The sequence below is a fragment of the Ranitomeya variabilis genome, chromosome 5 (assembly GCF_051348905.1).
Source record: "Ranitomeya variabilis isolate aRanVar5 chromosome 5, aRanVar5.hap1, whole genome shotgun sequence".
NCBI classification, from domain to species: domain Eukaryota; kingdom Metazoa; phylum Chordata; class Amphibia; order Anura; family Dendrobatidae; genus Ranitomeya; species Ranitomeya variabilis.
The window spans coordinates 683,161,952-683,187,880 of NC_135236.1; the positions used below are offsets into that span (position 1 = coordinate 683,161,952).

At 54.4% G+C, this 25,929-nt stretch overlaps 1 protein-coding gene across 4 annotated transcripts in view; it reads left to right on the forward strand.

Moving 5' to 3' along the window:
• BCAT1 (branched chain amino acid transaminase 1) overlaps window positions 1-25,725 on the forward strand; it is a 57,878-nt gene extending 32,153 nt beyond the window's left edge. For 2 of the 4 annotated variants that reach the window (XM_077267197.1, XM_077267199.1), the window contains exons 2-11: window positions 11,196-11,261; window positions 19,648-19,848; window positions 20,067-20,177; window positions 21,174-21,293; window positions 21,370-21,533; window positions 21,692-21,834; window positions 23,289-23,374; window positions 23,454-23,594; window positions 23,791-23,859; window positions 24,001-25,725. In XM_077267197.1, coding sequence (XP_077123312.1) covers window positions 11,196-11,261; window positions 19,648-19,848; window positions 20,067-20,177; window positions 21,174-21,293; window positions 21,370-21,533; window positions 21,692-21,834; window positions 23,289-23,374; window positions 23,454-23,594; window positions 23,791-23,859; window positions 24,001-24,048 — 1,149 coding nt within the window. In that variant the 3' untranslated portion in view covers window positions 24,049-25,725. Of the gene's footprint in view, window positions 1-178; window positions 418-11,195; window positions 11,262-19,647; window positions 19,849-20,066; window positions 20,178-21,173; window positions 21,294-21,369; window positions 21,534-21,691; window positions 21,835-23,288; window positions 23,375-23,453; window positions 23,595-23,790; window positions 23,860-24,000 lie in introns of those variants that run through there. The other 2 variants (XM_077267195.1, XM_077267196.1) reach the window with 2 other exon arrangements.
• The last annotated feature ends 204 nt before the right edge of the window (window positions 25,726-25,929 follow it).

Here is a 25,929-nt window from a genome sequence, read left to right on the forward strand (position 1 = left end):
CAGCGTGACAGGAGGGGTCGGGACCCCCAGACAGCACTGGGGGGCACAGACTTCTGCCGCTCACAGGAACATTCTACAGAGATACAAATCGGATTTGCGCATTAATGGGGCACAGCCGGGGGTCACAGACTTTCTGGAGCAGGTAACAATGTGACGTCATGTGAAGGTGAGGCAGGCTGAACTGTGGTGACGTCAGATGTCACCGAGCAGCGTGACGTCACAGCTCGGGCCGCAGTCACGTGGCGCCGTACCCCAGCCTATATATGTATGTACTTATATATGTCGGCGGTGACGTCACACGCGCTATATACGGCCGCTGTGGCGGAGGAGGGGGCGGTCACGTGTCGGGGGCTTCTGTGGCGCAGGAGGTGGATGATGGAGTCGGTGAGTGCGGAGGGCGCTGCGGCCGGACACCAGGTAACACCGGGCTCCCCTGCGCCGTTATCATCAGTTACGTGACGCGCGGACTCCGCTGCCGGTGACGGCAGTTATTGGCCCGCAGTGAGCGCCGCCGTAACCCGCGGTCACAGCATCACTCGCTGCCAGGTGATGGCGGCTCTGCGGGACGCGCTGTCACATGCCGGGGATGAGCGGTACGGGACCGCACAACAACCGGGGAGCGACTCCTTATCCTCAACCAATGGGGGCCCGGCTCTTTCTACCTAGACACCAATGAGGGTCGGGCTTTTGTGTTATTTCAACCAATGAGGGCCCGGCTCTTATTCCTTCGCTACCAATGAGGCATACCTCCCAACCGTCCCGATTTCAGCGGGACAGTCCCGCTTTGGCACCGGGGTCCCGCTGTCCCGCTTCGGGCATTTAAAATCCCGAATTTGCGGCCGCCGGTGAAGCCCCGCCCACTTCCGGGACGTAGAGAGAGCCTGTTTTTTTTTTTTTTTATATAAAAGCTGCCTCCTGACCGCCCGCGCAACACCCCCCCCCCCTCCCGCCCCCTGTGCGGCGCTGCCACGCTGAAGGAGAGAGCCTGCAGCAATCAAGAAGAAAGGTCAGCGATTCACTACCTCTGGCTGTGTGTGCACGGAGCTCCGGCTTCTGCTCTTAGCTGCTATCCCGGCAGAGAAGGAGAGACGGGGGAGGTGCCGGGATAGTGCAGAGCTGTGAGCAGGAGACTGAAGACTTCAGCAGAGAGCTGCACATGGACATCAGCCGCCCCTGCATCACAGAGGAGATTGTGTGTGTGTGATGTGTGTAATGGCTGCGTGTGTGTGTGTGATGGCTGCGTGTGTGTGTGTGTGATGGCTGCGTGTGTGTGTGTGTGTGATGGCTGGGTGTGTGTGTGTGATGGCTGTGTGTGTGTGATGGCTGTGTGTGTGTGTGATGGCTGTGTGTGTGATGGCTGTGTGTGTGATGGCTGCGTGTGTGATGGCTGCGTGTGTGATGGCTGCGTGTGTGATGGCTGCGTGTGTGATGGCTGCGTGTGTGTGTGTGTGATGGCTGCGTGTGTGTGTGTGTGTGATGGCTGGGTGTGTGTGTGTGATGGCTGTGTGTGTGTGATGGCTGCGTGTGTGTGTGTGTGATGGCTGCGTGTGTGTGATGGCTGCGTGTGTGTGTGTGATGGCTGTGTGTGTGTGATGGCTGCGTGTGTGTGTGTGTGATGGCTGCGTGTGTGTGTGTGTGATGGCTGCGTGTGTGTGTGTGATGGCTGCGTGTGTGTGTGATGGCTGCGTGTGTGTGTGTGATGGCTGCGTGTGTGTGTGTGATGGCTGCGTGTGTGTGTGATGGCTGCATGTGTGATGGCTGCGCGTGTGTGTGTGTGTGTGATGGCTGCGTGTGTGTGTGTGATGGCTGTGTGTGTGATGGCTGCGTGTGTGTGTGATGGCTGCGTGTGTGTGTGTGATGGCTGCGTGTGTGTGATGGCTGCGTGTGTGTGATGGCTGCGTGTGTGTGATGGCTGCGTGTGTGTGATGGCTGCGTGTGTGTGTGATGGCTGTGTGTGTGTGATGGCTGTGTGTGTGTGATGGCTGTGTGTGTGTGATGGCTGTGTGTGTGTGATGGCTGTGTGTGTGTGATGGCTGTGTGTGTGTGATGGCTGTGTGTGTGTGATGGCTGTGTGTGTGTGATGGCTGCGTGTGTGTGATGGCTGCGTGTGTGTGTGATGGCTGCGTGTGTGTGTGTGTGTGATGGCTGCGTGTGTGATGTCTGCGTGTGTGTGTGATGGCTGCATGTGTGTGTGATGGCTGCGTGTGTGTGTGTGTGTGATGGCTGCGTGTGTGTGTGTGATGGCTGCGTGTGTGTGTGTGTGATGGCTGCGTGTGTGTGTGTGTGATGGCTGCGTGTGTGTGTGATGGCTGCGTGTGTGATGCATTTGTGTCAAAGCTGCATGTGTTTGTGAGCTGCGTGCGTGTGAGCTGCGTGCCTGTGTGTGAGCTGCGTGCCTGTATGTCATTATACAGTATGGAGCATCATGTGTGGTCATTATACAATATGGAGCATCATGTGCGGTCATTATACAGTATGGAGCATCATGTGCGGTCATTATACAGTATGGAGCATTATGTGTGGCCATTATACAGTATGGAGCATCATGTGCGGTCATTATACAGTATGGAGCATCATGTGCGGTCATTATACAATATGGAGCATCATGTGCGGTCATTGTACAGTATGGAGCATCATGTGCGGTCATTATACAGTATGGAGCATTATGTGTGGCCATTATACAGTATGGAGCATCATGTGCGGTCATTATACAGTATGGAGCATCATGTGCGGTCATTATACAATATGGAGCATCATGTGCGGTCATTGTACAGTATGGAGCATCATGTGCGGTCATTATACAGTATGGAGCATCATGTGCGGTCATTATACAGTATGGAGCATCATGTGTGGCCATTATACAGTATGGAGCATCATGTGCGGCCATTATACAGTATGGAGCATCATGTGTGGCCATTATACAGTATGGAGCATCATGTGCGGCCATTATACAGTATGGAGCATCATGTGCGGTCATTATACAGTCTGGAGCATCATGTGCGGTCATTATACAGTCTGGAGCATCATGTGCGGTCATTATACAGTCTGGAGCATCATGTGCGGTCATTATACAGTCTGGAGCATCATGTGCGGTCATTATACAGTCTGGAGCATCATGTGCGGTCATTATACAGTCTGGAGCATCATGTGCGGTCATTATACAGTATGGAGCATCATTTGCGGTCATACAGTATGGAGCATCATGTGCGGTCATTATACAGTATGGAGCATCATGTGCGGTCATTATACAGTATGGAGCATCATGTGGGGTCATTATACAGTATGGAGCATCATGTGCGGTCATTATACAGTCTGGAGCATCATGTGCGGTCATTATACAGTATGGAGCATCATTTGCGGTCATACAGTATGGAGCATCATGTGTGTTCATTATACAGTATGGAGCATCATGTGCGGCCATTATACAGTATGGAGCATCATGTGGGGTCATTATACAGTATGGAGCATCATGTGCGGTCATTATACAGTATGGAGCATCATGTGCGGTCATACAGTATGGAGCATCATGTGTGTTCATTATACAGTATGGAGCATCATGTGTGGCCATTATACAGTATGGAGCGTCATGTGTGTTCATTATACAGTATGGAGCATCATGTGTGGCCATTATACAGTATGGGGCACTGTGTGGCCATATTTTTTTGTTTATAATTATTGTATATGAAACAGTGTGATCGGCAGTGCTAAATGGGTGTGGTTGGGATGTGGATATGGGTGTGACTAATTATGAATGGGTGTGGTCAGAGGCGTGGCCTAAAATTTGCCGCGGCGCGCAAAGCGCGCCGCAAACTTTGTCCCTCTTTCCCATCTTCAAAAGTTGGGAGGTATGAATGAGGGCCCGGCTCTTATTCCTTCGCTACCAATGAGGGCCCGGCTCTTTCTACCTAGCGACCAATGAGGGCCCGGCTCTTATTCCTTATCAACCAACAAAGGTTGGGCTCTTTCTAAGAGCAAATGAGGGCCTTCCTCGTACTGCTTAGGAACCAATGAGAGTCAGGCCCTTACTCTTTAGCAACCAATGATGTCCGGGCTCTTACTCCTTAGTGACCAATGATGTCCGGGCTCTTACTCCTTAGTGACCAATGATGTCCGGGCTCTTACTCCTTAGTAACCATTGATGTCCGGGCTCTTACTCCTTAGTAACCAATGATGTCCGGGCTCTTACTCCTTAGTGACCAATGATGTCCGGGCTCTTACTCCTTAGTAACCAATGAGAGCTGGTCTCTTACGCCTTAGCAACCATTGAAGGTAGGTCTTACTCCTTAGTAACCAATGATGTCCGGGCTCTCACTCCTTAGCAACCATTGATGTCCGGGCTCTTACTCCTTAGTGACCAATGATGTCCGGGCTCTTACTCCTTAGTGACCAATGATGTCCGGGCTCTTACTCCTTAGTAACCATTGATGTCCGGGCTCTTACTCCTTAGTAACCAATGATGTCCGGGCTCTCACTCCTTAGCAACCATTGATGTCCGGGCTCTTACTCCTTAGTGACCAATGATGTCCGGGCTCTTACTCCTTAGTGACCAATGATGTCCGGGCTCTTACTCCTTAGTAACCAATGATGTCCGGGCTCTTACTCCTTAGTGACCAATGATGTCCGGGCTCTTACTCCTTAGTGACCAATGATGTCCGGGCTCTTACTCCTTGGTAACCAATGATGTCCGGGCTCTTACTCCTTAGTAACCAATGAGAGCTGGTCTCTTACGCCTTAGCAACCATTGAAGGTAGGTCTTACTCCTTAGTAACCAATGAGGGCTGGGCTCTTACTCCTTAGCAACCATTGATGTCCAGCCTCTCACTCCTTTTTAACCAATGAGGGCTGGGCTCTTACTCCTTAGCAACCATTGATGTCCAGCCTCTCACTCCTTTTTAACCAATGAGGGCTGGGCTCTTACTCCTTAGCAACCATTGATGTCCGGGCTGACACTGCCCCTGATGCCCCCTAGTGTCCCCTGTGCGCAGGTTGATGGCGCGGTCTGTACAGATGTCCGCGGCTCGTGCTGCCATGATCCACCTGTGCGTTGACCGGAAAGTTCTGACCCTGCGCTCCTGTTACCATGTGCGCCATTGCGGGTAATGGCGTGTGACAGAGCCTGCGCCTCTGTGGGGGCCGGAGCTCTGAGTTTATTATAGGAAGTAACCACATACTGCGAGAGGGAGACCGCAGCTGCTGCTGAACCTCGTAATGCACCTCAGCTGCTGCAGAACCTCTTTAGCAATGGGTAACTTTGTCAGTTACTGAGGCAGACATGAACCTGTAGAAAAGAGGTTGTGCAGCAGCTGTGTCTGCATATCTTAGGAGGCATCACACGTGTGCTCAGACAATGGATCAGTGGGCGCAGATGTCAGGAGGGGGGGTCTCCGTGAAATGTCAGGGGGGGGGGTGTCTCCGTGAAATGTCTGGAGGGGGGGGCTCCGTGTGACGTCAGGAGGGGGTGTCACGGGGGCCTTCTCCGATACCACACAATCAATAGAGCAAGGGAAGTGTGAACAATCCCAAGACCTTTATTATAGACAAAACTAAAAGGTCCATAAACAATCCACCACACTGAGGATACAATAGTCCAGAACACGAATGCAGTTATGTAACCTGATAAATGTCCAAGGAGATGAGAGTCCAATAATCCAGCAGAGAATACAAATGGTCCATATGCTTCCCTTTCTCTCTGACGTGCTGTGTTCTCACCATCCTCACCACACAGGAACTGACTTCCCAGCTCCAATCCTCCCCAGCCCCCTCTTTATGTCCAGGGGTAGTCAGGCAGGTTGGGGTGGTTTTCAGGCCCCCCAGACCTGACAAGGGTGCCTTGGGGATTAAGGCACTACAGGGGGTCATCAGAGGCATAGATATAGTCAGGCTGCAGTCAGTAAGTGAGCTAATTCAATTATCAGCCTTTTGGAAGGTAATTGAGACTCTAGACAATATGGGGAATACACAGAATGATACAGGGCAACAAGAGAACACCATGAAAATCAGTAAAGTATAAATATACACAAAATGATACCACATAACATATCACACCATGACAACCTCTCCCCTCTCATAATAAGTGAGTACGCCATGAGGTCTACACAGACCTCTGGCCTGCTCACTTTAGTCCACATTGCTCCATCGTTTATAGTTCCTTGTACAGTGGCAGGGGTAGGTCGGCCTGGGGAGCCTATGGTTCTTCTTGTCGAGACAGCCCATCGGCGTTCTGGTGTTGGCTTCCCCGCTTGTATTGGATGGAGAAGCTGTAGGGTTGTAAGGACAAGCTCCACCGCAGCAATCTTTCATTGTCCCCTGATACGTGGTTCAGCCATGTGAGGGGGTTGTGGTCTCTAACAATTGTAAAGTCTCTGCCATACAAGTATGGCTGCAATTTTTTTAGCGCCCATACGATGACAAGGCACTCCTTTTCAATAGTGGCATAGGCAACTTCCCGATCCAGTAGTTTCTGACTGGAAAAAGCAACAGAATGTTCTTCTCCGGCGGCGTTCACTTGGCTAAGTACTGCCCCAATCCCAAAGGTGGATGCATCTGTCTGCACGAGGAACCTGCGCTTATAATCGGGCAGCCGAGACAGAGGCAAGTGATGAGGGCGGTCTTTAACGCTGAAAAGGCATCCTCGCATGCAGCTGTCCACGTCACATTCCTAGGCATGTTCTTGCGGGTCAGGTCGGTTAGGGGCTTGGCCAAGGTGCTGAAGTTAGAAACAAATTTTCGATAATAACCAGCAGTTCCTAAAAATGCACGTACCTGCTTTTTAGTCTGGGGTCTACACCAGTTGCTAATGGCTTCCACCTTGGCAGGCTCAGGCCTTAGGGTCCCACCCCCTACTCTATGCCCGAAGTACTGCACCTCAGCCATCCCTATTTGGCATTTATCAGGGCGAATGGTCAGTCCTGCAGCAAGGATACAGTCTAGCACTATGCCCAAGTGTTTAAGATGTTCCTCCCAGGTTGTGCTAAAAAATGGCAATGTCATCTAAGTAAGCACAGGCAAAGTCCTGACATTGTTGTAACAGTTGATCTACCAGTCTCTGGAAAGTAGCGGGGGCATTTTTCATCCCAAAGGGCTTTCCCAGGAACTCAAAAAAACCAAATGGAATAATGAAGGCCGAGCGTCCACCGTTAGGGGTATCCGCCAGTACCCCTTGCTCAAGTCTAACGTGGTCACAAATTGGGCACTGGCCAGACGATCCAGTAGATCATCAATCCTGGGCATGGGGTAAGCATCACTCTTGGTGGCATCATTTAATCATCTGTAATCAACGCAGAATCGTGTTGTACCATTTTTCTTGGGGACCAGGACGACAGGAGAGGCCCAAGAACTGTGAGATGGCTGAAAAACTCCCAGTCCTTTCATCTCTTCCAGTTCGTTCTTTATCATACCTTGAACAGCCTCTGGAACCTGGTAGGCAGCCTGCTGGATGGGGCGTTGTCCGGGGGTTTCTGCATGGTGGCTGGTGAGAGTAGTCTTCCCCGGCTTTGAGGAGAAAGCAGCAGCCCTCGGCCTTAGTACGGCGAAAATATCGTCCTTTTGTATATCCGATAAATGGGAGCCCAGGGGCACTTGTTTCAGTGATCCTCCCGCTTGGGCGACCTGGAGAAGATCGGGGAGATACTCGTCATCGGCGGTATCACTAGGGGGGTGGCAGACGGCTAGAACAGGCAGAGATCGGTCGTGGTAGTCTTTCAGCATGTTAATGTGGACAGTTTTCTGTCGTTGACCACTAGAGTCCAGGGCAATAACTTAGTTAGTGTCATTAATTTTCTTGACAACCTGATAAAGGACTTCCCACACTGCTTGAAGCTTGTTGGCAGGGGAAGCAGTAATCATGAACACTTGTTGTCCTTCCATAAATTCCCGGGTCCTGGCATTACGGTCATACCAGGTTTTTTGTCTGGACTGGGCCATTTGCTGATGTTCTTTAGCCAAGGTAACTGGCTAGGCAAGGCGGTCTCTGAACTCTAGAACATAGGGAACAATGGGCATTCCGGTGTCTGAGATATCTCCCTCCCAATGTTCTTTCAGAAGAGTGAGAGGCCCACGGACCATCCGGCTAAACAGTAGTTTGAAGGGAGAGAACCCTGTGGACTCTTGGGGAACCTCCCGATAGGCGAAGAGGAGATGTGGCAGGTATATTTCCCAGTCTTTTTCAACTTCAACAAAAGCCCTCAGCATATTTTTTAGGGTTCCATTAAAGCGTTCACATAGTCCATTGGTCTGCGGGTGGTATGGGGTGGTGCGAATGGCTCGAACACCACAGGTATGCCATAGGGACTGGACCAGATCGGACATGTACTGAGTGCCTTGATCCGATAATATTTCACTAGGAAACCCTACCCGGGTAAAGATGGTAACAAGGGCCTCGGCTACCTTTACTGCTGTAATACTGGACAGGGCCACAACTTCAAGATACCGAGTAGCATAGTCCACCACTGTCAGGATATATTTTTTCCCCGACCGGCTGGGGTGGGCCAGAGGACCTATCATGTCGACAGCTACACGTTGAAATGGTTCACCAATTATGGGCAGGGATTGCAGGGGTACCTTATGTCGAGCTCCTGGATGCCGCATTCGCTGGCACACATTGCAGGTGCATCAATAACGGGCTACCAACTGCGAGATGCCAGGCCAGTAAAATCTTTGGGTGAGTCTCTTTTCAGTCCTTTTCCTCCCGTGATGCCCAGCCAAGGGGATGTTATGGGCCAGTTGGAGTAGCTGTGCCCTGTACCTCTGAGGGACAATGAGTTGCCCCTGTCACTGACCTTTGTTATACGATAATACAGTACGTTTTCTTGAGTGAAGCCATCCCCATTATCCCCCATGTGCCCAGTTTCTGCCCTTAGCCTAAGGGCTGCTAAGGTAGTGTCACCCTCTATTTCTCTCCTAAACTCCTCTATCCCAAGACTCTCCCAATGTAGTAGCAGCACACGTATTGCTTACCAACTCTGATGGGGTTCGTGGTGGTTGCTCCCCGGTGTGGTCCGGATGACGAAGTGCTTGAAGGGCCTGTAGTCGGTGACTGCTCCCACAAAATGACTTTGTAACTCCCAATGTCGTTCCCAAGGAGGATATCTGCAGGAAGTCCTCCCATAACTCCAATCCAACACAGTTTTTCTCCGCAACCATAATCCAAACGCACAGAAGCTCGCTGTATATATTTGCGGACACCCCCCGCCAAGACAATGGGAATTCCCGGACCCTGGTGAATTGCCCCGGGTCGAACCACACGGGGGTCAGCGATAGTCAGGAATGCCCCCGTGTCTCTAAATCCTGACACTTTGTATCCATCAATTAAGACATCCTGCAGGTTGCGTTGCCATTGCTCTGGGTAGCTAAAGGACAAAGGTCGGAGTCCGTACACTCCAGGAGGGGTATCTATGGTGCCGTGGTCGGTGGTCCACTCTGGTGGGGGTGGTGGTAGCTCTTCCTCAGGCGGGATGGAGTGCACAAGATGCACTGGACGAGGTGGGGCTGTGTGGGGCTCCCTCCGAATCCTTGAGGGACAGCCAGACTGCAAATGTCCAGGTTGCCCACACCCATAACATCTCCTCTCTGTGATACCCCCAGGTCGTGGTCGGAACTGTTGGGGCCCAGGATTGTGAGCTGTGATTGTCATCGGCCTGCGGCTGGGTGGAGGGGCAGATATAATTGGAGGGGGGCGGGGTGCAGGAGCAGGCCGTGGTTCATTGTCCAGAAGCCTCCTCCATTGCGGTCGGATAGTAAGGGCTTCATCGGCCAGGGCTGCAGCTCTATCCACGGTGCACGGCGTGCGCTCCCGGACCCATTCCCGTACCTCTGCGGGGCACTTGGCAAGAAATTGTTCTATAAGGAACGCCTGTATAACATCTTCCACAGTAAAGGCGTTTTCTGCTTCCAGCCATCTCTGACATGCCTGGGACATCTTATGTGCATACATCCTAAACGATCCCCCCGTAGTGCATGGGAGGTCTCGGAACTTGGCCCTATATGGGTCTGGGTTGATAGCATGGTAATCCAGGATAGTCTGCTTTACAATGTTATAATCCCGGTTCCGCTGTGAGTCAATGGTTCGGTAAGCCTCCGCCAGGCTACCGTTCAGGAGTCCCACTAACAAACGCATCCAGCCAGATTGGGGCACCTCCATCACAGCACACTGCTGCTCAAAGTCCTTGAAGAACCCCTCCACATCTCCGGAAGCCTCATCAAATGGCTTAAACTCTGTCCGGGTGATCCGTACAGGCTCCCAGGTCGTTGGGTTTACACTCCACAATGCATTACTTCCTCTTTCAAGCTCCATTGCTTCTTGTCTCCACTGTGGCCGGCGGGCAGCCTCCTCCTTGTACTCCTGAGAGACGCCTGGGCCCAGAACCGCCATCTCTTCTTCGTACCACACCACCCACTAGCTTTTTGGGGTGGGGGTCCTCGTCTCCAGTGCTCGTCCTTCAGACATATGGGAGTAGGTGGTCTGGCTAGCACCCACCAGTAGGTCAATTAAGTCTTCTTTAGTCAGTCCCTGGTACTTCAGGCCCAGGTCTCTGGCTCTCTCCTGTAAACTGCATACAGTCCAATTTCTGTACTCACTCTGTGGGTGGTTCTCCATTAGGTTACGCTTTGTTGATCGCACCGCTGCCACCAGTTGTTACGGGGTCCTTCTCCGATAGCAAACAATCAACAGAGCGAGGGAAGTGTGAACAATCCCAAGACCTTTATTTAGGCAAACGTACGAAAGGTCCATAAACAATCCACCACACTGAGGATACAATAGTCCAGAACACGAATGCTGTTCAGTAACCTGATAAATGTCCAAGAAGATGAGTCCAATAATCCAGCAGACAGAGGATAAAAAAATCCATACGCTTCCCTTTCTCTCTGACGTGCTGTGTTCACACCATCCTCACCACACAGGAACTGACTTCCCAGCTCCAGTCCTCCCCAGCCCCCTTTTTATGTCCAGGGGTAGTCAGACAGGTTGGGGTGGTTTTGAGGCCTCCCAGACCTGACAAAGGTTCCATGGGGGTTAAGGCACTACAGGGGGTCATCAAGAGGCATAGATACAATAAGTGAGCTAATCCAATTATCAGCCTTTTGGAAGGTAATTGAGACTCTAGACAATATGGGGAATACACGGAATGATGCAGGGCAACAAGAGAACACCATGAAAATCAGTAAAATCACCAATCTCTTCTTTTGTTTCTCAACAGAACTGCAAAAATGGCTGTGAGAACGGGAAGCCCGGGTGTGACGAGCGTGTGCCCGGGGCCTTTAAGGTGAGTGTTGTGTGTTCTGGGGCCGGGGCGGCTGACAACTTCTCACACGTATATGGGCACGTTGTCAGGAGTAGGACAGGACCTCCTATATCAGGACAGGGGTCTGTATTGTCCCTGGTGGGTGCAGGGGGGATTTCTGATTTTTATGCTGTTGCTCTCGGTCTCTCGCTTTTGCCACCTTGACCTGGATGTGGGCCCCCCTTCTCCCTGGTCTCTGTCGTGGCCCCTTCCTCGGTCCATGGCGTGGCCCCTGCTGTAATTCATCAGTTTTTTGGTTGTTGGTGTCCCCGGTCATTTATCTTCTGCCCGTCACCAGATCTCCATCCTGTGGGGGGCGCCGCCATGATTGGAGATGTCAGTCCAGTGGTGCAGAGGATGCACTGGTGGCAGCGGTCAGCGACAGACTGCAGTCATTCACCCATAATGGTCAGGGTCTGAGGTGGGGACGGAGGCGCGGGCGACCTGGCTTCTCCATAGGCAGCTGACCATATCTGGGTGACATCCCCTCGACCCCTGTGACCCCACTGACAACTTCTGGCTGCTCCGCACATTCCCGGCGGTTATTTCTGGCCGCTCTTATTATATCCTGCTCCTGATCTTCTGCCTCCCGCTGGGGATTACAGACCTCCGGCCACAGAAAGCGAGTGGCCGATATGTGAGGATGAATCTGAGGCTCCGCTGTTGTCCTCCTTTATCAGCCGCTTCTGCTCTGGACTTCATCTTCATTTCCTGCATATCAGGATGTAGCGGATCAATGGCAGATCCAATCTAGCGGCTCTACTGCAGCGGAGCTGTTATATAACAGCAGAGCCCTTGTAGCAGATCTGTTGGTTCCTGCAGAATCCTCTCAGATTGCACATGGCGGCCTCCTCTTTATGTCACGGCGGCCTCCTCTTTAAGGTGTGGTGCCTCCTCCTTATGTCCCGGTTGCCCCTCTTTATGGGGCGGCGGATGCCCCTCTTTATGGCGCGGCGGCTCCTCTATGGCGCAGCGGTTGCTCCTCTCTATGGCGCGGCGGCTCCTTTTTTATGGCACGGTTGCCCCTCTTCACAACGCGGTGGCTCCTCTTTTTATAGAGTGGCAGCTCCTCTTTATGGAGCAGCTGTTGCTCCTCTTTATGGCACGGTGGCTCCCTTCTTTATGGCTCAGCGGCTCCTCTTTATTGCGCGGCGGCTCCTCTTTATAGCGCGGCGGCTCCTCTTTATAGTGCGGCAGCCTCGTCTGTGTGGAGCGGCTGTTGCTCCTCTTTATGGCGCGGCGGCTCCTCTTTATGGCACGCCGGCTCCTCTTCATGGTGCGGCGGCCCGCCTCATCTCTTGTATGGAGCGGCTGTTGCTCCTCTTTGTAGCGCGGCGGCTCCTCTTTATGGCTTGGCGGCTCTTTATAGCTTGGCGGCTCTCTATGGCACGGCGGCTCCTCTGTATGGCACGGCGGCTCCTCTGTATGGCACGGCGGCTCCTCTTTACGGCGCGGCGGCTCCTCTTTACGCTGCGGCGGCTCCTTTGTATGGCATGGCGGCTCCTCTTTATGGCTCGGCGGCTCTTTATAGCTTGGCGGCTCTCTATGGCGCGGCGGCTCCTCTGTATGGCACGGCGGCTCCTCTTTACGGTGCGGCGGCTCCTCTGTATGGCACGGCGGCTCCTCTTTACGGTGCAGCGGCTCCTTTGTATGGCACGGCGGCTCCTCTTTATGGCGCGGCGGCTCCTCTGTATGGCGCAGCGACTGTGTGGCACGGCGGCTCCTCTTTACGGTGCGGCGGCTCCTTTGTATGGCGCGGCGGCTCCTTTGTATGGCATGGCGGCTCCTCTTTATGGCGCGGCGGCCCGCCTCGTCTCCCGTAGGGTCTCATGACGGATCGATGGTTGCACTTGCAGGCATTTTCCGGTACGACCGTCAGCACTGCGCCGGACACACATCTGATTTGATGGCGTGAATCTACAAAGAGCCGGTTGTTCCGGGATCAACCCGAAAACAAAGAGGGGATCACCTAAATCTGCGCCGTGTGATCCTCTTACTGCCGTAATCCCAGAGGTTACAGTGGGGATTATATAGGGCACCGGTGATTACCGTCAGGGCGGCCTCTCCGGGGGTCCTGCAGATGAGCATTGGGGTATGCGAGGCTACGGCGTGGCTATACGAAGGCTAGCGGGGGGCAGTAGTGCGGCCATATTGGTTGTCTCCCTCCTCTCCTGGATAAAGAGAACGGCCTAAATAAAAGACGACTTAAAGGGGCGCTCCAGGTTGTGTCCCTGTGCTCCCGCCCCGCACTGACAGCGCCTCCCACAGCAGAATGTGTCAGGAATAAGTAAAGGGGTCTCCTCCTTCTACAATGGGGCAACTTGTTAATAGACATGTTGGCCAGGAACTGTAGGACCCCCGGCGTCAAAGATGGAGGAATGGAGACTTTACTCAGTGCAGGGGTGGACCTGTAACCTGGCAGCCGTATTGTGACTGTGTGAATCTGCAGACCACCAGGGATGATATTATTACTCAATCATTGCCCTAGACCACCAGGGATGTCACTATTACCCCTTCCTGCCCTAGACCACCAGGGATGTCATCATTACCCCTTCCTGCCCTAGACCACCAGGGGTGTCACTATTACCCCTTCCTGCCCTAGACCACCAGGGATGTCACTATTACCCCTTCTCTGCCCCAGACCACCAGGGATGTTACTATTACCCCTTCTTAGTCCTAGACCACCAGGGATGTCACTATTACGCCTTCTTGCCCTAGACCACCAGGGATGTCACTATTACCCCTTCTCTGCCCCAGACCACCAGGGATGTCACTATTACCCCTTCTCTGCCCCAGACCATCAGGGATGTCACTATTACCCCTTCTCTGCCCCAGACCATCAGGGATGTCACTATTACCCCTTCTCTGCCCTAGACCACCAGGGATGTCACTATTACCCCTTCTCTGGTCTAGACCACCAGGGATGTCACTATTACCCCTTCTCTGGTCTAGACCACCAGGGATGTCACTATTACCCCTTCTCTGGTCTAGACCACCAGGGATGTCACTATTACCCCTTCTCTGGTCTAGACCACCAGGGATGTCACTATTACCTTTTTTCTGTCCTAGACCACCAGGGATGTCACTATTACCCCTTCTCTGCCCCAGACCACCAGGGATGTCACTATTACCCCTTCTCTGCCCCAGACCATCAGGGATGTCACTATTACCCCTTCTCTGCCCCAGACCATCAGGGATGTCACTATTACCCCTTCTCTGCCCCAGACCACCAGGGATGTCACTATTACCCCTTCTCTGCCCCAGACCACCAGGGATGTCACTATTACCCCTTCTCTGCCCCAGACCATCAGGGATGTCACTATTACCCCTTCTCTGCCCCAGACCACCAGGGATGTCATTATTACCCCTTCTCTGCCCCAGACCATCAGGGATGTCATTATTACCCCTTCTCTGCCCCAGACCATCAGGGATGTTACTATTACCCCTTCTCTGCCCCAGACCATCAGGGATGTCACTATTACCCCTTCCTGCCCTAGACCACCAGGGATGTCACTATTACCCCTTCTCTGCCCCAGACCACCAGGGATGTTACTATTACCCCTTCTTAGTCCTAGACCACCAGGGATGTCACTATTACGCCTTCTTGCCCTAGACCACCAGGGATGTCACTATTACCCCTTCTCTGCCCCAGACCACCAGGGATGTCACTATTACCCCTTCTCTGCCCCAGACCATCAGGGATGTCACTATTACCCCTTCTCTGCCCCAGACCATCAGGGATGTCACTATTACCCCTTCTCTGGTCTAGACCACCAGGGATGTCACTATTACCCCTTCTCTGGTCTAGACCACCAGGGATGTCACTATTACCCCTTCTCTGCCCCAGACCACCAGGGATGTTACTATTACCCCTTCTTAGTCCTAGACCACCAGGGATGTCACTATTACGCCTTCTTGCCCTAGACCACCAGGGATGTCACTATTACCCCTTCTCTGCCCCAGACCACCAGGGATGTCACTATTACCCCTTCTCTGCCCCAGACCATCAGGGATGTCACTATTACCCCTTCTCTGCCCCAGACCATCAGGGATGTCACTATTACCCCTTCTCTGGTCTAGACCACCAGGGATGTCACTATTACCCCTTCTCTGGTCTAGACCACCAGGGATGTCACTATTACCCCTTCTCTGGTCTAGACCACCAGGGATGTCACTATTACCCCTTCTCTGGTCTAGACCACCAGGGATGTCACTATTACCCCTTCTCTGGTCTAGACCACCAGGGATGTCACTATTACCTTTTTTCTGTCCTAGACCACCAGGGATGTCACTATTACCCCTTCTCTGCCCCAGACCACCAGGGATGTCACTATTACCCCTTCTCTGCCCCAGACCATCAGGGATGTCACTATTACCCCTTCTCTGCCCCAGACCATCAGGGATGTCACTATTACCCCTTCTCTGCCCCAGACCACCAGGGATGTCACTATTACCCCTTCCTGCCCTAGACCACCAGGGATGTCACTATTACCCCTTCCTGCCCTAGACCACCAGGGATGTCACTATTACCCCTTCTCTGCCCCAGACCATCAGGGATGTCACTATTACCCCTTCTCTGCCCCAGACCATCAGGGATGTCACTATTACCCCTTCTCTGCCCCAGACCATCAGGGATGTTACTATTACCCCTTCTCTGCCCCAGACCATCAGGGATGTCACTATTACCCCTTCTCTGCCCCAGACCATCAGGGATGTCACTATTACCCCTTCTCTGCCCCAGACCACCAGGGATGTCACTATTACCCCTTCCTGCCCTAGACCACCAGGGATGTCACTATTACCCCTTCTCTGGTCTAGACCACCAGGGATGTCACTATTACCCCTTCTCTGCCCCAGACCACCAGGGATGTTACTATTACCCCTTCTCTGCCCCAGACCATCAGGGATGTCACTATTAACCCTTCTCTGGTCTAGACCACCAGGGATGTCACTATTACCCCTTCCTGCCCTAGACCACCAGGGATGTCACTATTACCTTTTTTCTGTCCTAGACCACCAGGGATGTTACTATTACCCCTTCTCTGCCCCAGACCATCAGGGATGTCACTATTACCCCTTCCTGCCCTAGACCACCAGGGATGTCACTATTACCCCTTCTCTGGTCTAGACCACCAGGGATGTCACTATTACCCCTTCTCTGGTCTAGACCACCAGGGATGTCACTATTACCCCTTCTCTGGTCTAGACCACCAGGGATGTCACTATTACCCCTTCTCTGGTCTAGACCACCAGGGATGTCACTATTACCCCTTCTCTGCCCCAGGCCATCAGGGATGTTACTATTACCCCTTCTCTGCCCCAGACCATCAGGGATGTTACTATTACCCCTTCTCTGTCCTAGACCACCAGGGATGTCACTATTACCCCTTCTCTGGTCTAGACCACCAGGGATGTCACTATTACCCCTTCTCTGTCCTAGACCACCAGGGATGTCACTATTACCCCTTCTCTGCCCCAGACCACCAGGGATGTCACTATTACCCCTTCTCTGGTCTAGACCACCAGGGATGTTACTATTACCCCTTCTCTGCCCCAGACCATCAGGGATGTCACTATTACCCCTTCCTGCCCTAGACCACCAGGGATGTCACTATTACCCCTTCTCTGCCCCAGGCCATCAGGGATGTCACTATTACCCCTTCTCTGCCCCAGACCATCAGGGATGTTACTATTACCCCTTCTCTGTCCTAGACCACCAGGGATGTCACTATTACCCCTTCTCTGCCCCAGACCATCAGGGATGTTACTATTACCCCTTCTCTGTCCTAGACCACCAGGGATGTCACTATTACCCCTTCTCTGCCCCAGACCATCAGGGATGTCACTATTACCCCTTCTCTGCCCCAGACCATCAGGGATGTCACTATTACCCCTTCTCTGTCCTAGACCACCAGGGATGTCACTATTACCCCTTCTCTGCCCCAGACCACCAGGGATGTCACTATTACCCCTTCTCTGGTCTAGACCACCAGGGATGTCACTATTACCTTTTTTCTGTCCTAGACCACCAGGGATGTCACTATTAGCCCCTTCTTTGCCCTAGACCACCAGGGATATTATCACCCCCTCACTCTGAGACTGTAATGAACCCTGCAGGGGAAAAAAGATGCCCCTCCCCCCCAATACATCAATTAATAATTATTGTAATTGAGAGAGGACAGGAGGGGCCACAAACTGCATTTGCACAGGGGCCCCAGTTCATCCTATGGGGGCCCCTCAGAACCCTTCATTCTGAGATCTGAGCTGGGGGGGGTCCCTGCACCGTAGTGATATGACCTCCCTACTAGTGGGGGAAGACCCCTTTAATTGTTGGTCCTTATACAGGTGTCGGCTCTGCAGGCAGGAGTCTGGATTATGGGACACCTGGCCACCATTAGTCTGCACCTGCGGGGGTCCAGGGTATAATCTGGGGTGGGGGATCCGTGCAGGGTCGGTGGGGGATCCGTGCAGGGTCGGTGGGGGATCCGTGCAGGGTCGGTGGGGGATCCGTGCAGGGTCGGTGGGGGATCCGTGCAGGGTCGGTGGGGGATCCGTGCAGGGTCGGTGGGGGATCCGTGCAGGGTCGGTGGGGGATCCGTGCAGGGTCGGTGGGGGATCCGTGCAGTGCCGGTGTGGACCCCTCCCCCAGTGGTCGCTCCTGCTGCATCAGCTGTTATCAGTCCTTGTATTCCTGGACGTCCTCTCCCTTCTGTTGACTCGCTTCCCTTCTGTTGACTCGGGGGTCTCGGCTTTCCCACCCGTCTGGGCCCTCGGACGCCGTAATATGGAAGTGACCGGATCTGTAATCTTGTCGTATGGGGCCGCTCTGCTGATGCTGCTGGAAGCCCCTGACAGCCCCTCCTGACTACTCTGACCAGGGCCCCCCTCGGCTTTCTGCTATTCTGAGTCCTTCGTTGTTCACATCCTTGGCTTAAAGGTTACTGATAAGATCCCTGGTGGCCAAGGGTCGTTGCGGTTGTGTAAAATGACCTTTGTGTTCCAGAGCTGGATTTACAGCGCAGGATTATCGGGCGCACCTACAAAGCGAGTGTCAACAGGTCCCGACAACTCTTTCCCCTGGCAAAGCGATTATTAAGCTGACTTCAAGATGGTGGTTCTCGGCAGCACGTAATCCTGTGTAAACAGCTCGTGCTGCAGAGAACCAGCGTGCTTTTCCTGCCTGACGAAGGCTCGTAAATGTCCACTTGTTGGCAAATATGGAGCCGTGTTTACGCCGTGGTCCGGGATGTGTTATACTGACAGAATCAGTGGGGACCGCGCTGGTCAACTGCAGTGACAGTGAAGTTAATGGCAACATCCCTGGTGGTCTAGGGTTATAATAATAATGGAGAGATCCCTGGTGGTCTGTGGTCACAATAACATTAATGCAGAGACCCCTGGTGGTCTAGGGTTATGAAGGAATTAACAGACATACCTAGTAGTTTAGGATCATGAGTGAAGGAATACAGACTCTTCTGGTGGTCTAGGGTCATAAGTCGGGTAATGGAGATGTCTCTGGTGGTCGAGGGTCTTGAAGGAGTTGAAAGATTCCTATTGGTCTGAGAGTCACTGATATTAATGGTGTCACCACAGGTGGTTTTAGCTCAGAAAGGTGACAGTGGTGACATCCCTGGTGGTCTTGGGTCAGAAAGGTGACAGTGGTGACGTCCCTGGTGGTCTTGGGTCAGAAAGGTGACAGTGGTGATGTCCCTGGTGGTCTTGGGTCAGAAAGGTGACAGTGGTGATGTCCCTGGTGGTCTTGGGTCAGGAAGGTGACAGTGGTGACGTCCCTGGTGGTCTTGGGTCAGAAAGGTGACAGTGGTGACATCCCTGGTGGTCTTGGGTCAGGAAGGTGATAGTGATGATGTCCCTGGTGGTCTTGGGTCAGGAAGGTGACAGTGGTGATGTCCCTGGTGGTCTTGGGTCAGAAAGGTGACAGTGGTGACGTCCCTGGTGGTCTTGGGTCAGGAAGGTGACAGTGGTGACGTCCCTGGTGGTCTTGGGTCAGGAAGGTGACAGTGGTGACGTCCCTGGTGGTCTTGGGTCAGAAAGGTGACAGTGGTGACGTCCCTGGTGGTCTTGGGTCAGGAAGGTGACAGTGGTGACGTCCCTGGTGGTCTTGGGTCAGGAAGGTGACAGTGGTGACGTCCCTGGTGGTCTTGGGTCAGGAAGGTGACAGTGGTGACGTCCCTGGTGGTCTTGGGTCAGAAAGGTGACAGTGGTGACGTCCCTGGTGGTCTAGGGCTGTATACTGCAGTTTTTGGGGACGGTTGGACTATATAGATGTGGTGTCCTGACCCTGCTGGTGCTTGTAGTGCATACGTCGGCATCCTCTGGAGGATTTTTACCTCCTGTCTTCTCCTTTCAGGCATCGGACATAACAGTTGAGCTCACCGACTCCCCGAAGCAGAAGCCGGACGCGGCCACGCTGGTGTTCGGCACGGAGTTCACCGACCACATGCTGCTGGTGGAGTGGTCTGCGGAGAAGGGCTGGCAGCGGCCGACCATCAAACCTCTGCAGAACCTGAGCCTGCACCCGGCCTGCAGCGTCTTCAACTACGCCATAGAGGTGAGCAAGCCCCTCTGACGGGGTGCGGGGAGGGCCTGACTATCAGCGTCGGGTGCGGGGAGGGCCTGACGACGGGGTGTGGGGGGCTGATGACCGGCGTCGGATAGGGGGCCTGGCGTTGGGTGCGGGGGGCTGACGACTGGCGTATGGTCGGGTTGTCGGCTCGGGTGGGGCCCGTGTCTGCTGGGAGTTGTGGTGATGATGAGTTCTCTGTGCAGCTCTTTGAGGGGATGAAGGCGTATCGCGGAGAAGACGGGAAGATTCGCTTGTTCCGTCCTCAGCTGAACATGGAGAGGATGCTCCGGTCCGCCAAGAGACTCACCCTGCCGGTAAGTGAGAGCGCCGGACATCCCGAGACCCCCGTAAGGCTCTGATGAGGGGGTGACATCCCGAGACCCCCGTAGGCTCTGATGAGGGTGTGACATCCCGAGACCCCCGTAAGGCTCTGATGAGGGGGTGACATCCCGAGACCCCCGTAAGGCTCTGATGAGGGGGTAACATCCCGAGACCCCCGTAAGGCTCTGATGAGGGGGTGACATCCCGAGATCCGCTTAAGGCTCTGATGAGGGGGTGACATCCTGAGACCCCCGTAGGCTCTGATGAGGGGGTGACATCCCGAGACCCCCGTAAGGCTCTGATTAGGGGGGTGACATCCCGAGACCCCCGTAAGGCTCTGATTAGGGGGGTGACATCCCGAGACCCCCGTAAGGCTCTGATGAGGGGGTGACATCCCGAGATCCGCTTAAGGCTCTGATTACGGGGGTGACATCCCGAGACCCCCGTAGGCTCTGATGAGGGGGTGACATCCCGAGACCCCCGTAAGGCTCTGATGAGGGGGTGACATCCCGAGACCCCCGTAAGGCTCTGATTAGGGGGGTGACATCCCGAGACCCCCGTAAGGCTCTGATTAGGGGGGTGACATCCCGAGACCCCCGTAAGGCTCTGATGAGGGGGTGACATCCCGAGACCCCCGTAAGGCTCTGATGAGGGGGTGACATCCCGAGACCCCCGTAGGGCTCAGATGAGGGGGTGACATCCCGAGACCCCCGTAAGGCTCTGATGAGGGGGTGACATCCCGAGACCCCCGTAAGGCTCTGATGAGTAGGTGACATCCCGAGACCCCCGTAAGGCTCTGATTAGGGGGTGACATCCCGAGTTCCGCGTAAGGCTCTGATTAGGGGGGTGACATCTCGAGACCCCCGTAAGGCTCTGATTAGGGGGGTGACATCCCGAGACCCCTGTAAGGCTCTGATTAGGGGGGTGACATCCCGAGACCCCCGTAAGGCTCTGATTAGGGGGTGCCTCGCTCCCGCCATGTATTGCAGGCCTTCGATAAGCGGGAGCTCCTGGACTGTATCCGCCAGCTGATCCATGTGGACCGGGCCTGGGTTCCGGAGTCTTCCGCCGCCAGCCTGTACGTCCGGCCCGTCTTCATCGGCACCGAGGTGAGCGGCCGTGTGCGAGGGGGGGCTGGAGGTTGTGGTCGGGGGTCTCGTCTTTACGTTGTCTCTGTGTCCACAGCCGTCTCTGGGGGTGAAGAGGCCGTCCAAGGCCATGATCTACGTGATCCTCAGCCCGGTGGGGCCGTACTTCTCCAGCGGAGCCTTCACCCCAATCTCACTATGGGCCGACCCCAAATATGTCCGGGCCTGGAAGGGCGGAACCGGCGACAGCAAGATCGGAGGGTACGGCAAGTAGTGGTGGGAATTGTGTGACCGCCTCGTTATGCCACAGCACCCCCGGTGGCAGGGAGGGGGATAGCAACCAATCTATTAAAGGGGTTGCATTATTGGGCGTCGTGCTCCCCCGAGACCCTCAGAAGCAGCTCATGTCTTGTGTTTAGGAATTACGGAAACTCCCTCTTCGCTCAGTACGAGGCTCAGGGCTACGGCTGTCAGCAGGTCCTCTGGCTGTACGGCGAGGACGAGCAGATCACCGAGGTCGGCACAATGAATCTCTTCCTGTTCTGGACAAATGAAAACGGCGGTAAGAGAAAAAAATATCCCCCAATGATAACGGGATTGTGTCACCGAAATCCAGTGCATTTGCAGCAGGTCGTAAAGCGATGCCTGAGATGGTGGTGGTTGTGGTGACATCTAGTGGCCACTGTGAAAACTGCGTTCTGTGAGAAATCCCATTCCCTAGATAGAAGGCTCCGGCTGCGCGCGCGGATCTGTCCCCGGCCGGGCGCTGTCTGATGGCGGCAGATGGTCGCTGACTGCACAACACAAATTACTTCTCAAATCCAATTTGTGTCTGAGATCTCAGAAAACCTGATTAATATTCCCACCGAGCCGGAGACTCCTCATCTGCCCCAGTGGCTCGGGGGTTAATGCTCTGCGTCGCCGGTGGGATTATAGGAGACCTCATCACAGGCGGAGTACAAGAGGCAGGGGCGTTAATACTTATGTCCTGCAGGAGGCGTCAACCTACCAGAATTACTACAGCTCCCACAGACGCTCCCCAGCCCCCGCTACTCTTCTGCCTCTCGCTCGCTGTCCCCCTCCACACAGCTGCTCTTCTGCCGCTCGCTCGCTGTCCCCCTCCACACAGCTGCTCTTCTGCCGCTCGCTTGCTGTCCCCCCCATACAGCTGCTCTTCTGCCTCTCGCTCGCTGCCCCCCCATACAGCTGCTCTTCTGCCTCTCACTCACTCGCTGTCCCCCCCACACAGCTGCTCTTCTGCCTCTCGCTCGCTGCCCCCCCACACAGTTGCTCTTCTGCCTCTCGCTCGCTCTGTCCCCCCCATACAGCTGCTCTTCTGCCTCTCACTCGCTCGCTGCCCCCCCACACAGTTGCTCTTCTGCCTCTCGCTCGCTCTGTCCCCCCCATACAGCTGCTCTTCTGCCTCTCGCTCGCTCTGTCCCCCCCACCCAGCTGCTCTTCTGCCGCTTGCTCTGTCCCCCCCACACAGCTGCTCTTCTGCCTCTCGCTCGCTCTCTGTCCCCCCCCCCATGGCTGCTCTTCTGCCTCTCGCTCGCTCTGTCCCCCCTCCCCACACAGCTGCTCTTCTGCCTCTCGCTCGCTCTCTGTCCCCCCTCCCCACACAGCTGCTCTTCTGCCTCTCGCTCGCTCTCTGTCCCCCCCCCCCCCCATGGCTGCTCTTCTGCCTCTCGCTCGCTCTGTCCCCCCTCCCCACACAGCTGCTCTTCTGCCTCTCGCTCGCTCTCTGTCCCCCCTCCCCATGGCTGCTCTTCTGCCGCTCGCTCGCTCTCTGTCCCCCCCCCCCATGGCTGCTCTTCTGCCTCTCGCTCGCTCTGTCCCCCCTCCCCACACAGCTGCTCTTCTGCCTCTCGCTCGCTCTCTGTCCCCCCCCCTCCCACGTCTGCTCTTCTGCCGCTCGCTCTTTCCCCCCCAAAAGCTGCTCTTCTGCCTCTCGCTCGCGCTCTGAGTGTTCCTCCTTCTACCGGCATTTTGCGATGACTTCTTCTTATTTTATAGAGCTGGAGTTGGCGACTCCACCGCTGGACGGCATCATCCTCCCGGGGGTCACCAGGCGCAGCATCCTGGACCTGGCGCTGCAGTGGGTAGGGGTCGCTGTTCTCTGGTGTCAGCCGCTTGACATACAGTAGGTTCTGCCGCTGATGAGGATGTTCTCTGCCGCAGGGGGAGTTTAAGGTGTCGGAGCGATATCTCACGATGGCGGCTCTGGTGAAGGCGGTGAAGGAGGATCGAGTCCAGGAGATGTTCGGTGCGGGGACGGCGTGCGTGGTGTGTCCGGTGGGGAGGATCCTGTACAAGGACGAGGTGAGAGCCGCTGGCTGACTGTGGGCGGGGGGCCTGGCCTGGCGGCTGTGTAGTGGGGCGGGGGGGGTGGCCTGGCGGCACGGTGGTGGAGGGGCGCGCTATGTTTTTGGTGGTGGGCACTATGTTTTTGGTGGGGAGGTGCACTGTGTTTTTGGTGGGGTGCGGTGTTGATCTGTGCGTCTTCTGTGCTTTCTAGAACCTGGACATCCCCACCAATGAGAACAAGCTGGCGGCCCGGTTCCTGAAGGAGCTGACTGACATCCAGGTGAGGGTGTCTCCAGCGCGGCCCTCGTAGCCCGAGGTGGGCACACTCCCCTGAGATCCTCGGTGCTGCCTGGGACCCTGCACTGATTCCTCCCCTGAAATCCTCTGTGCTGCTGGGCTGACGCCGATGTTTCTCTTGCAGTACGGGCGGACAGCGAGCGAGTGGCCGGTGCTGGTGGGGGAGCCGTAACCCGTCCTGTGAGGCGGAGATCCACCGTCGGTCTGGGCCCCGGATCTCCTTGGTTTACTCTGTGCTGTGACTCGTTACAATGTGTCGCTGTCCCCGTCACAGATCGTCGCTCCTCTCCGCCTCTCGCCCGCACATGTGAGTCGCGAGCGTCGGTGACCTGCGCCGCGGCCACGATCAGTCCCATCACCGGGTCCGGGAAACGTGCAATCGGGGCTCTCGGATTAACCACTAAATCACTGGCGAATCTCCCTGCAGATCCACAGAAATGTCCAAAAAAAGCCAAAAGTCGCATAATGGTGAGAAACGTCCGCAACACATCAGCACAGCTCCAGATCAGCGCAGGGTGGATCCTCCAGAGCTGCACTCACTATTCTGCTCTTACATCCTGTCTCCTCCAGAACTGCACTCACTATTCTGCTGTTACATCGTGTCTTATCCTCCAGAGCTGCACTCACTATTCTGCTCTTACATCCTGTCTCCTCCAGAACTGCACTCGCTATTCTGCTTTTACATCCGGTCTTCTCCTCCAGAGCTGCCCTCACTATTCTGCTCTTACATCCTGTCTCCTCCAGAGCTGCACTCACTATTCTCTTACATCCTGCCTTCTCCTCCAGAGCTGCACTCACTATTCTGCTCTTACACCTGTCTCCTCCAGAGCTGCACTCACTATTCTGCTCTTACTTCCTGTCTCCTCCAGAGCTGCACACACTATTCTGCTCTTACATCTGGTCTCCTCCAGAGCTGCACTCACTATTCTGCTCTTACATCTGGTCTCCTGCAGAGCTGCACTCACTATTCTGCTCTTACATCCTGTCTTCTCCTCCAGAGCTGCACTCACTATTCTGCTCTTACATCCTGTCTTCTTCTCCAGAGCTGCACTCACTATTCTGCTCTTACATCCTGTCTTCTCCTCCAGAGCTGCACTCACTATTCTGCTCTTACATCCTGTCTTCTCCTCCAGAGCTGCACTCACTATTCTGCCCCTTCATCCTGTCTTCTCCTCCAGAGCTGCACTCATTATTCTGCTCTTACATCCTGTCATCTCCTCCAGAGCTGCGCTCGTTATTCTGCTGGTATATTGTGCTATCTTATGTGACCGGATTATGAGACGTGATGTAACACCGGATCCCGCTCCCGCGCTGACTTCTCTCTCCTCTCGGAGGCGCCGTTGCTCTGGTTCCGCCTTTATCTCGCCCGTTTATCATTTCTCGTTTTCAGTTTTTTTGTTATTACCAAAGATCCATTTATGATAATCGGTGAGATTCCAGATCCACGTGATCAGGAGTGTAGGAAGTCCGGTGATCCGGAATGTTCTGATCTGGGAGCCGGACTATCGGTTGAGTACAGAGCGGAGGTCGTGCACCGCGGCGGTGGCTTCTGAGGCCGAGCCCCATTGTCAGATTATGCAAATCCTCATTAGGTGGCGGACCCCCGGTATTCAGTGCCGCACTCGTAGATTATCCAGTCCGTCATCGTGACGTTTTGGCCGTTGTGCACAGTGGTGATCGCGGACCCCCGAGTTTTCCTCCTTCCTTCTTCCCTCCATATTGTGGTGACGGATCGATGTCGTTCTAATCGTTACATTCAGGGATTGTGAAAATAATCAAATATTGTAAAGAAATTCTGAGACCAAGAGAGAAACTGAAACAATCTGCAATAAATCCGTGTAAGAAACCACATGGTGTGTGTGATTATATGGGGGTCCGGCAGTGCTCTGATAATGGGGGCCGCGACCCAGAGAGCAGTGGTCACAGGTCTCCCCCTGGTGGCCATCTGGGGGAAGTGAGATGACGATTATCCACAACCCAAATAACAACGTAACAACTCGGCACAGAAACGGGAAATGTCACCATAGAAGTAGATGACGGCACAAGAAAATGG